Source organism: Carica papaya, chromosome 9 (genome assembly GCF_054855325.1).
Source record: "Carica papaya isolate Zhongbai chromosome 9, ASM5485532v1, whole genome shotgun sequence".
Classification (NCBI taxonomy): domain Eukaryota; kingdom Viridiplantae; phylum Streptophyta; class Magnoliopsida; order Brassicales; family Caricaceae; genus Carica; species Carica papaya.
In genome coordinates this window covers 24,516,357-24,529,110 of record NC_142317.1, presented here as the reverse complement: position 1 = coordinate 24,529,110, position 12,754 = coordinate 24,516,357, and the positions used below count along the sequence as shown (strand labels likewise).

The following is a 12,754-nucleotide window of genomic DNA, read 5'->3' as shown; positions in this document are numbered from 1 at the left end:
TATGACAGAACCATACGCAGGAAGAAGCCTATTGGGAACTGGAATCAAGCTTCAGGGTTCAGTAATCCCCAACTGTTTGACTAAGTAAGAGAGTGACCAATTTGATGGACTAAATTTTTTTAAGGGGGAAAAGTTGTAATACCTGGACCCAAAAAGCGATTCGGGATAAATTTTCTTATGAAATTATTTTATTAAAATAATTAATTAATGTATTTTAGTTTTATTTTATTGAAATTTTGAGAAAAAATGGATTGGAGACGAGATTGAAAATAATTTTAGGAAAAAATGGGTGAAACTTTGAGTTCGGAAGGTATTTTTGAAAAAAAAATTAAAATAATAGGGTCAAAGTGCAAAAAGAGAAAATTCGGCCACGTGGGATGACCCAGTTAGTAGCCCTGACGAACCGGAACACGCCGCGTGTCAAAAAATGCTGACATCGGGGCCGCACGGGAGGCCACGTGGGCAATTTGCATGCCCAGCAATCCGATGGCCTAAGTTCACTCCCGCACGCGTGAACAGCTTATATTCGTTTTCTCCTTAAGTGCGATCAGACAGACGAGATCAATCACAATGAACGGTTTAGATTAGTTCCCTTCTTAGGCGCGATTAAACGGACGAGATCAATCGCGATGAACAATCTAGATCGATGTGGGATAGGTATAAATACCTTGCGTTGCAGGGGAACCCAAACCTTAGCTGCTAGCCCCCGCCGGAGAAGAAGAACCAGGTGCTGGAGAAGAAGGCCGACCACCGACTGCCAAAAAAGATAAAATTTTCCCCTACCTGCTCGAAATTCAATTTCGAGCATCCTTGTGGCCATATTGGAGCAAGAGGGATGGCGGGTGAGCCAAAAACTGTGGGCAAAGTCTGGCAAAATCGAGGCGGCCAAAACCAAAAAATCTATTCGATAAGCTCATTCCCACTTATTGTTTTATTCGATTTTCTAATCATTGTGTTCATTGTTCTTTTCTGTGCAGATTAATCGAAGAAGGAACCCTAGCCAGGAAGGATAACTGACAGAGTCACTGCAGTCGGAGACCCCCTCATTAGTAGGTTCGGTTTTCTGTGATTTTTCAGTCAATGAGGTCCCCTAACATATTTTTTGCAAGGATACGTGTAAAATTAGTCCAAAATCGGTCAAAACTAACTAGGCTAAGGCAAACTATTGTCGTGAGCGGCAGGGCCAACGTCGTACCGGAACCAAAAAATTAGCCAGAAAGAGTTTTGGAGACTGATTTTAGATTTTTGGGGATATTTTTAGGTATGTGACGAATGTTTTGGATTCTGCAGGTAAAAAATTCAAGAAATTCAATATCAGGTAGGAGACGTGGTAGACAGTGTGATGTCTCGAAACATCAATCCGGGTAAAGATTATTCACCCTATTCTCCGTTATGGTAAATTGAGGCTTAAATATGTATAATTTTTGTATTTTGTGAAAATTTAGAAAATCCTAAAAATAATTACAGGTCACTAGTGGAGGCAGAACTAGTTAGTTCACAATTATCCTGATTTTATGTTTATTTTTCTGTACTGTTCTACTTGTTTGTTATAGTATTGTGCATGTTCTTAACTTTATAGTATCAATGGTCTTATCGATTTATTTGGTTTACTCGGTTATTTGATTACTCAATCCCTTATTATGATAAGTTATATTATTTGCATAAATATCGTTTAATTGATCTAGAAATATAATATGAGATATTGGTACGTGTTTGTTGATTATTTGCTTGATGAAAGTTTTTATGCGAAAGACTTATTGGGTACGCAAAGAAAGAGTGGACGGGCCCGGTACCTGGAGAACCCTACCGTGGATATCACCTCAGTCGAATGAGGTTGTGAAATTTTATACCGGAAAAGTTTGGGAGATATGGTTCACTCTTATATCGGACGGGGTATCGAGGCGATGGAATGTTTGGTACCCATTACTGGACGGAGTATGGAGACGATCAATTAATTGTTAAAATTGGATATTTAGTTCACGAGTAGGGAGACATCCCTATGGACCCCAAGGGTACTAGTAAGTAACTAAGTAAGAAAGAAAAATTGTCGTCACTTGTTCTCTTATGCATGAAAATGAAAAGTGGTATGTATATGAGTGTTCATATATTATTTTTTTGAAAATACGTAACAGTAAGTATCAAACAAACGTCTTTAAGTTAAATGTATTTAATTAAAATAAGTGCTCCATTAGTTATTTTTCTGATTTTTATCAATTTTTAGTTTTCCGTATCTATGATTAGTGTGATATTCTTATTGGGTTGGTGTCGCTCACCATTTCATTAACCATTTCAGATCAATAAAACTACAATTCAGATCCCGATTAGTAAAATGGTTGTGAGTAGTTTACCACCCGTACTCCCTTTAAGTGCTAATGAAGATTGTCATAGGATGCTTATTTATTCACTTTATTTTCTTTAATTACCATTTATTTTTTAGAATGGATATTCCCGTAACTCTATTGAACATTCTAAATTATTTAGTGAGAAATGTAAACCTTAACTCTATTATTTACTTCCATATTTTAAATTATAAATTTATTTCTTTTAAGATTCCAGACTTTTACAATCTCTCTTTTTCTCTCTCTAACAACTTATTTCTCTCTATAGTCTATTCCTCTCTCTACAACACACACTCTCTCCCCCAAACGTTCTTTCTTTCTTTCTCCAAAACACACACTCTCTCTCTAAAATGTTCTCACTCTTTCGCTTTAATTCTTTCTCTCTCTAAAGATCTCTCTCTCTCTCTCAAGCTCTCTTCTTTTCTCTCCCTGACACTCTCTCTTCTCTCATTTCAAAATCTTTTTTTCTTTTCTGAAATTTATGTCCCACATTATTTTCTTAATTTCAAACTTTACCTCAATCTTTTCGATTATATCAAATTACCCCAAAATTATTTAAACTCTATAGATTTTTAAATTCTGATTTTGGTGAATCACATGTCAAAGCTAGATCCTAACAACAACCAGTGGTGATTCCAACGAGAAAGCAGATGGTGGGAGATCGGATAAACTTGGTCGCCAGGGAGATGGGAAGGGGCCCCTTGCTTTTGAGTGAGCTCACATGGATGCCAAACATCTTTACGTGGTATCTACGTGAATTAATATTAGTCATTACTAATGACAAAGGAATGACGTGAAACATTTTTAAAAGAAGATTGATTTATACAGGGAAAAAAAAAATTTCAGAATGTAATTTAAATATTTTAAAAAAAGTTGAAGCTAAAATTAAGTATTTGAATTTTATACTTTCAGTTATAATTTTAAATTTATGAAGCAAAATGAAATTATCAATATAAGAGTATTTAATTATGCAATTCAGATTGGTTATGGTCAATTTTCCATGGACATTATTAGGCCTAAACCAAATGAATATGGTTTTTACAGATATAACATTATGATGACAAACATACCGGAAGATTAGGCAACCATCCATTATAAATTAATTATAGCAATTAAGCTGCTTGTTTGGTGCAGCTAAAAATTGCTCTCAACTAGTTTGGGTAGATAACTATGTCCTTCGCCATTGCTGTCCATATTTATGGCCATCAACACATGAACCTAACAAGATAAAATTGGAACTAAGAGTCCTTGACAATTCTCTCTTTTGTGGGATTAAAATCCCAAGTTCGATTCCCATTCAAATGAGTTTAGATAACATCATTTTTCAAATGAGTATGGCTTTGACTATTCTTCAAGTCTGCCAATTTGTTAACCATATACTTATTTTAGTTAATAGTTTTATAATAAATATACCAAGTTGTCGTCATAAATCCTGAAATATTATTACAGTGGAATAAGAGGTATCGCCTTTGATAAAAAAACGGAGATAACAATTGGAATTGAAAGTAATGTTAAGATATGACATGATTATGTTTTCATAAGCCTGTGAGCTCCAAATTTCTGTTATACCTCCAAAAAAGATCACTTCGGGCAAATAGTTTGTAATAATTTTTCTTACCGGACGATCTACTAAAATTTTATAGGAATTGTAGTTACAGTTACCTTAAAACTGATTCATACAAGTATAAATATTTTGCTGATTACCAGTGCTATGATATGCATTCCAAGAAGTTGATTTAGGTCGTGATTCAGCATGGCCACAGCTCCAATCAGTGATCCAAATAGTTTATGCCAGGACTTCGCAAGTACTTCTCATAGAGCAAACAAGCTAAGCTCAAAGCATCTCCAACGCTTTCCACAGGAAATGTGTTCCTCCTCTTCTGCCAATCATTTGTAAGCTTTATCCATTCCCTCCTCCAATCTTTCAAAGGAAAAACATGTCCATTCTCCAAACTCTCTATCAAATACTTGAAGTACAGACCAGCTCGGGGACCATAGTAATCTTGTAGAAGTCCACTCCAATATTTGTTCCCTAAAATAAAGGAAAAGAAATGTTTCATAACTGTACTGCAGCAATAGTGCAATAAAAGAGTACAGGGTTCCTGCTATATGATAAAAATTATGTTGGATTTGAGACAGGGAATTTATGAGAGAGGCCTAATAATGTCCGAAGAAAGTATTAAAGTCTATATCAAAGTTTAATAAGGTCAACAATAAAGACATAAACATTGTCCGTACCATAGTCCCGAAGCAGACTGGCTTCTTCCTCTGTGTTGTCAAACCACATAGTTACTTGAGTTCTTGCATTCCATTCAAACTGTAATTTTTTGAGCATAACAATTTCAAATTTAGAGCATTGGAGTGTATATTCTTATTTGAAAATCATTTTAAAGGTTCTATTTTTGTGATTATGATTGAAATTCAAAGAGTTTCCAACCTGTTTCTCTTGTTCTTCATCCTGAGCAAGCTGCTTGGCACTTTCCAACCAAGGTCCTAGAAGAAATCCATCATGGCATGCTAGAAGCAGATCTAAATCATCCACAAGCTCTAAAAACCTTTCACTGAGAAGGGCAACTTCTTGAACATCATTTAGCTGATAGGCTTCAATTACATCTAAGAACAGCTGGTTAGCATATTTTGCTAAAGCTTGTCTTGTTAGGTCAACTAGGTCATACCTGAGTATTGTGCAGAAAGTGCCACAAAATGTACATAAGATTAGATGGAAGCTGAAATGAGAAAAGAAGAGGAGTTTATATGCTCAACAATGGTAACCTGTAAGTGCTACTTTCCGCTAGTTCCTCTCCACAGGCAATAAATAGTTCTAATGCGTATATTGCTTCAGACAATGAATACCATAAATGAGGCTGATCATGTGAATCTTTTTGCTCCCTTAGTGATGCTCCTCTTGATATTGGCTTGCCAAAACAGTAATGCATTTTGTGTGGACTTGAAATAAAAAATGGATCAACATCAGGAAATGCAACTATTACATCCCTGTTTTTGTCCTGTTCCAATACCAAGGACATATAGATTCAGATGATAAAGAAATATTTCAGTTAAAAGCAGCTCCACATATGGGTTCTGAGCATAATGGAACTTCTATCAATGCTGAAGCAGAGCATTGGAATATTTGGAATTGTGAAAAGAAGTATGCTTAAATGCTGGAGTACTTTAAGTTACTTAAAAGTAAGTAAATTCTTATTTGAAAAAAAAAAACAATTATGCTTTTAGACAAAGTGCTAATTACAAAAAATAAGTAGTTTTTTTTTTCTAAAGAAATATTAATATAAATATATAAATTTATCACAAATATTTACAAATTATATTATTTTATTATACGTCTGTTTTATTTTTAAGAGGATACCAAGAGGATAATTAATTAAATATAGGTGCAGTTAACATTGTCACAATATGATGCACAACAGTGTTCATGCACAGATAATTGTGCATTATATTCGGTTCTGAAACAGATCATATAGTCTTAATTGCCCGTCTAGCTCATTGCATTAGCAGACCAAGTTAGAGAATTGATGAAGGCTACATAATAGTTTTCACATGAAAATGATTATGCATTATGTTACTATTGAATCGCTTTAATTCACATCAGAAAAGAATAAAAAAACATAAGATGTAGCCAGTGCTTGGAATATGTAAGATTATTACTCCTAGTCAAAGATGCATAGAACACCAAGTTAGAGAACTTACATAAGACCCGTCAGTGCAATTATAAACAGTGTGATATAATATATTCCAAGCATCTTGTATCAAAGGAATCGATTTTCCATATCGTCTCATTGAGTAAAGACCTACCCATGCCTGAAAGAAAATCCAAAGCCCGGTTATCATTGCTCCTACTAATCCTCCATCATCACACAATTACAACATAGAAGGAGAGAAAGAGTTCTAGCAAGTTACATAACATGTTGAATTATTCAAAACATTCAGTAAATCTAAAAGATAAAGTTCAAGCCAGAAGCTGTGAATTAATACAACTCAAACCATCACCAGAATGCCGCATAGACAAATGGAATGGGTTGTTAGCATGCTATACATTCAGTTTATCTGCATGAAATATTTATTTTAAAGCACATTCAATTATTTCTTTTTTGTGAGTGATGCATTTGAGACAAAGGAGACCCAGGTTCCCAGACTTACCAAGAAGAGCTCATATCCATGATTCAAACTAGTTTAATATGGGTTCCTTGAGTTATATGAAATATAAATATTATTTAAAAAAGATACCCGAGAACTATTTTCACGTTATAGATACCTTTGGTCCTAATTAAATTTAGGTGGCGATCCAGCAAGAAAGCACAGGCTTTCAAAGGGGATTCAAAATTAACAATGTAGCATAACATTCCTGATGTCTAGAGGTTAAACAAAATTGTCACAATTGGGAGAGTTTTATCCAGGTAAAACCTAGTAACTCTTTTTTGGTTAAGAAAAATTTTAAACAACAGCAAGCAGCTCGAGAAGTGTGAAATAATTGGTCATGGCCAATTATTCCAAAAGCTTAAACTAATAGGACCAATCTATTACTTATCTTAGTATCTCTTTGTATGTAAGAACTTACTAGATTGAAAATATAAATTTAATACATGAATGAACTTCATACCTAGGGTTGAAATTTAATTAAACAAAGGTGCTACAGGAATCTAGAAGTCAAGACATTTGATTTTCATACCATGATAAAATTAATTCTTGTTAGTTATTGAAAAAGCTTAAATTAATAAAAAATGACATAATTTATTATTTATAATCTGAGAAGAAGAAAATATGCAAATTTTAACATAAAGAATAAGAGTCAATATTACCTTGACATCAATGTTTTTATGTCGAAATGCCATTTCAGACATTAGATCATAAACAATTGGATTCTGTTCTATTCCTTCCATTGACATTCCAACACCAACCTTCAATAAGTAATAAATAACTGTCAGATTCACAATCTAAATTAAATAAAAAGCAGATAAGCCAAGATGATTGGTGGTATAGTCATATAGTGAAAGAGATCAATTTTTTCTGATAATTATCTAGGGGGAAAGAAGCATCTCATATTTGCTAGCCTTAAAACAAATGGTGGGGTGAACATATAATCTGTCATTCAAAAAATAGTAACTTTCTTTAAGAACTAGCAGTAGGCCTAGAAATAGAAGTTGGATATTTGTAATTTCATGTTTTTTTCCCTCTTTTTCATTTTTCACTTTTTGCCTTATTGTAGGATAATATGGCCTCAGCTTTTATTAGCATGATGATGTATGCATCTTAGTTTTTGTTGTTAGGATGAGGTGGCATCTTTCTTACAATGGGTAGGATGTGATAAGCTTTTAATTTGGGGAAATTTTGATTGAATGGAAGAGTGCTCTTTATTTCTGATTCTCATTCAATATATAGAATAATACACAATAATCTAGGACTGATTTCTTTCTAACTACAGCTGGGCTGATTTCTCACTAATTATGATAGGATAAGTCTGAATTCTCTCTCTAATTATGATAGTGTGAATCTAGATTGATCTCTCTAATTATAATAGGATGTTTTCTCTCTAATTACAACTGCACTCATATTACTGAAAGGTAATATATATACACAATAAATAAGTTGTATAACATAAATGCTTGCCATATATGGCAACAACCCCCCCAATCAAATTGATGCTGGTTGATCAAGAAACATCAATTTGCCAATAAGAAATTGATGTCATTGTAAGAGATTTGGTAAGCACATATATCAATTTGCAAAATTGTTGAAACATTTGGACAGGAAACAATATGAGCATTCACATCTTCGCGAACATAATGATAACCCATTTCAATATATTTGGTTTGCTTATGATAAACTAGATTAATAGCAATTTAAATAGCACTTATATTATCTGCATGGAGAGGAGGGAATCAGATTGAGGAAAACCAAACTCAATCAACAATCTCGTAAGCCAAGTAACCTCAAAACATGCAGCAAACATTGCACGACATTCAGATTCAGTGGAAGATTTGGAGACTTGATCTTGTTTCTTACTCTTTCATAATATCAAAGATTCCCTAAAAAACATGCGCTAACAAGTAGCAACGAAAGTATTGGGACAACTAGTCCAATTTGCATCGCTATAAGTACTAAATTGCATAGAAGACTCAGCAGAAAATAAATAAACAACAATAAAGAGTACCTCCAAAATACCAAATGATGTGACAAAATGCAACCAAGTGAAGGTGACATGGAGAGTGCAGAAATTGACTAACTTGTTGTACAACAGAGATATCAGGTATAATAATAGTCAAGTAATTCAGACTCCCCACTAATTGTAAATACAACAAGCATTTCAAAAAGTAGCTCTCTGTTTTTCAGTTTGATACTTGACATTCATTCTAAGAGAAGTATCAATTGATGAAGAATCCTGAAGATCAGTAAAAGTAATCAAATCTTGCGTGTATTTATTCCTGTATAAGAATATACCAGAAGATTTCGTGCAAACTTCCTAACCCAAGAAACAAGTAAGATGACCAAGATCCTTCATATGAAATTAATCTTAAAAATGTTGCTTAAGTTGAGTAATCAATAGGAATCTGTTCTCATTATAATAATATCATGAACATTGACCAAAAGAACAAATTCAATAGAAGTTTATGAAGAAATAATGAAGAGTTATATTGACTTTGTAAAAATTAAAACTAAAGCAAGGTGGATCGAAACGTCTGAAAATCATGCTTGGGGAGTTTGTTTTAAATCATATAACAAAAGATCCAAGTTACAAACAAGTAAAAGAAAAAAATAGATCAGGATTCATGCATATATCCTTTTTGAGATCTCCATGGAGAACAACATTTTTTACATTCATCTATAAAAGTGGCCAACCATGATAAGAATTGGTAGAAGAATAGTCATTTTAACAACTAGAGCAAATAATCCCTCATAGTCCACCCCATACTCTTTTCAATTACCAAGGGCAACTAATCTAGTCTTATAACAGTTTAAAGTTCCATCAGACAAGAGTTTCTACACCCAAAAAGCTTGACTTTTGGTGGGCATGGAACGATGTCCCGAATATGATTATCCTGACAAGGCCGAAGTTTTTCTTGCGTTGCTTTTTACCAATATTTATGCTTAATTGCCTGTGCATACGATAAGACCAAAATAGAAGACAAAGTGGCTCTAAATGATGTATGATAAGAGTCAAACCAATGGGAAGACGGGAGACTTTGGTAAGTTGCCTCAAGATAGGTGGAGCAGGATAAGATGATGGATTTCTATCAGGAACGAGCGATGGTGAAGGGCATTTTTGCTACACAAACCTAGGTTTGAACCGTTTACTAGAGGAAAGCAATTCACTAACATTAGAAAGAATAGCACCATCAGGAAATGATTGATCATAGATTGGAAACAATTATTTTTGAAGAAAACAATATTTTGGGAAACACAGAGCTTCTTAAACCAAAGATTATAGCAAACGAAACCTTTGTGACAAGTGTTATATCTTTCATAAATGCACATTTAACAGATTGAGCAAAAAACTTATGACATTCATGATAAGGAAAATAAATTAAAAAAGCATAACCAAATGTATAAAAATATTTATAGTAAAGATGTAGATTGTAAAGCCAAAAAAAGGGGATTAAAAACTTTACAGTTTGAGAAGACAATCAATTGATGAGATAAACTGCCGTAGATAATGCTTCTATCCAAAAAGTAGATGGAACAGAAGATTCAAGTAACAAAGCGTGACCAACTGCTAAAAAGTAACTATTCTTCTATTTTGCCACACCATTTTATTTATATAGACAAAAATGTTGTGAGAGAATACCTTTTGCATTTAAAATATCATAAAATGCATTAGACATGTATTCTCCACAAGAATCAGAATAAAGAATTTCATTAACAATAGAAAATTGAGTTTTGGCATATGCAACAAAAGTATTAAAACCGAAAAGATCTCAGATTTGGAACGAAGAAAATAAGTCTAAGTAAATCGACTATAATTATCAATAAATATCATAAAATACTTGTATTTTTCATGAGAAAAGATATGTGTAATTCCCTATATATCACTATGAATAATATTAAAAACATTTTCTGCACAGCTACCAACATGAGAAAAAAGAAGAATTTTATTTTCTCTACTCTACAAGTTGAACAATCAAAAGAAAGACTGAAGAAACAAAGTGACCATTATTGTCCAAGAAACCGGAGTTCAACAAATGAATAATATAATAGAATTAGGGTATCAAAATGTTTATGCCACACTTCACTTTTATTAACAATAATAAGACAAGCTAAAGTAATATTTCATGAACAAATATATGTAGTGGAAAAAAAGGTCCAACTCTAGGCCCCTCTAGAATCATCATCCCCAACACTTGATCTTACACATAACAACCATCATAACAAGAGAAATGCACACCATAGTTACTTTCTACCAATCACAATAATAGAGAAATTGTTTTCATTAGGAACTTGAATATGTTCAGAACCATGATATGGGTGGACATTTTTCAGCAAGTTAGCTATATGATTTGATGCGCCGAAATCAATAAACCAAAACTTGGATGAAGAATTACCATTACTTTGGAGCTCCAAAGTTGATAAGGCTAAAACTATAATTTGCTTCACTATTTTAGGAGTAAGTATAGTTGGTTGAGCATTTTGATTGATCACTAATTTAGTTGAGATCCCAACTTGAATTTGACTAGTAGAAGAATTCCCCAAAATGCTTGAAAAGTAGTGATCTAACAATTTTCAAGTGAATTGGACAATCTTTGATGATGTGTCATAACGTTTTGGAGTAACTGCAAAATTTCTTGGTACAATTTGTACAAATCTGCCCATAATTCTTGCAACTAAAACATTAGAGCCTTACTCTCTCTACCTTTGCCTTTTCTGTGAGCCAAATACCATGAGTGTCGTCAATTTCTCATGTGCAGGAGTAGTATGTGTAAGAAGATGTTCTTCATGAATCAGTTCACTAAAACACACATCTAAGGCAGGAAGAGGATGGTGATTTATCAAATTCGTACAAGTATTTTCATGATCTGATTGTAACTTCATCAAAAAATGATCATCTTTGCTAATATCATGAATAACTAACACATTAGTAATAGAATCTCTCGACATTATAGCATAAACTATATCAGAAAATTCAGCCCATAAAGTTTACAAACTAGAAAAATTATCCTAAATAGATAGATTTCCTGAGTATAACATGCAATCTCATACTCCAATTTACATCTCTCAGTTGAACTCGTTTGATTATAAAGTTTTTTCAAATATTCCCACATTGTTTGAATAATTTTATATGGATGTAAATTAAGACTAATTTGAGAACCACATGAGCAATAACCCAAGACTTTGCTCTAGCATCTTTGATCTTCCATTTGGCCAACTGAATAACATCTGTTGAAGCTGGAATAATACCATCAATGAAACTCTTTTCTGATGACATATAAATGAAATTTAAATGTACCCCCATCAATGTAGCTCCACAACTCTTTTCTATAGGTAGTATAAGGAAGAGTTTGACTGGAGATCAAAACTAGATGACGTTACTTTTAAAGACCTTGATGAATCCAACAAGAGGGAACTAGAAAGAAACTTTTCGAAAGAGGAGATTCTCGAAAGTCTTATAGCATGCAAGAGGGACAAGGCACCGAGTCTAGATGGTTTTAATATGGATTTCTTGTTAGAGTTTTGGCATACAATGAAAGGGGAAGTTTTGAGCTTTTCTAAGAGTTTCATAAAGGTGGAGCATTTGTAAAATCTCTTAATGCATCTTTCCTAGTGCTCATTGCCAAGTTTAGAGGAGCACAGTGCATTAAGGATTTTAGACTCATAAACCTTGTTGGGTGTATCTACAAGTTGATCGCCAAGATTCAGGCAACGAGGATGGCTAAAGTCATGGGCAAGTTGATTGGAAAGTCTCAACATGCTTCTTTGGGTTGGGGGGGAGGGGGGAGGAGGGGATAGAGGAAGACAGTTTCTTGACGCCGCTTTGATAAGTAGTGAACTAGTTGATAGGTTGGTGCACAGGAGAAGGAAAGGGGTGCTATGCACGTTTTATACGGAGAAGATATACGATCATATAAATTGGATTTTTGTGGATTACATGCTCATGAGGATGGATTTTGGGAAAAAATGGCATCTGTTGGTTAAGTCATGTATCACCATAGCTTCCTTTGTGTTATTGTGAATGGAAGACCTGGCTTTTTCTAGCCTAGTAGAGGGCTATGGCAAGTGGACACTCTCTCTGCTGCTATTCATAGTGGCCATGGAAGTCTTGAATAGAATGTTGATTTGTGCCAGAGAACATAGTTTGTTAAGATATTTAAAAGTGGGTGCGCAGAATTATATAGAAGAAGCTACCAATTTATTTTTTATTGATGATGCTATGCTGTTTTGTGAACCGGATAAGGGTATGATCCTCAATC

General features: G+C 33.8%; 1 protein-coding gene across 4 annotated transcripts in view; it reads right to left on the bottom strand.

Moving 5' to 3' along the window:
• Positions 1–3,832: 3,832 nt before the first annotated feature.
• The window catches only part of CYL1 (alpha-N-acetylglucosaminidase family / NAGLU family), a 56,721-nt gene continuing 47,799 nt past the window's right edge, over positions 3,833–12,754 (bottom strand). For 2 of the 4 annotated variants that reach the window (XM_088210940.1, XM_088210938.1), the window contains 6 exons: positions 7,154–7,252; positions 6,045–6,155; positions 5,112–5,344; positions 4,777–5,014; positions 4,578–4,656; positions 3,833–4,371 (listed from right to left, as the gene is read on the bottom strand). In XM_088210940.1, the coding sequence (XP_088067066.1) occupies positions 4,109–4,371; positions 4,578–4,656; positions 4,777–5,014; positions 5,112–5,344; positions 6,045–6,155; positions 7,154–7,252 (1,023 nt within the window). In that variant the 3' untranslated portion in view covers positions 3,833–4,108. Of the gene's footprint in view, positions 4,372–4,577; positions 4,657–4,776; positions 5,066–5,111; positions 5,345–6,044; positions 6,156–7,153; positions 7,253–12,754 lie in introns of all 4 variants that reach the window. The other 2 variants (XM_088210939.1, XM_088210941.1) reach the window with 2 other exon arrangements.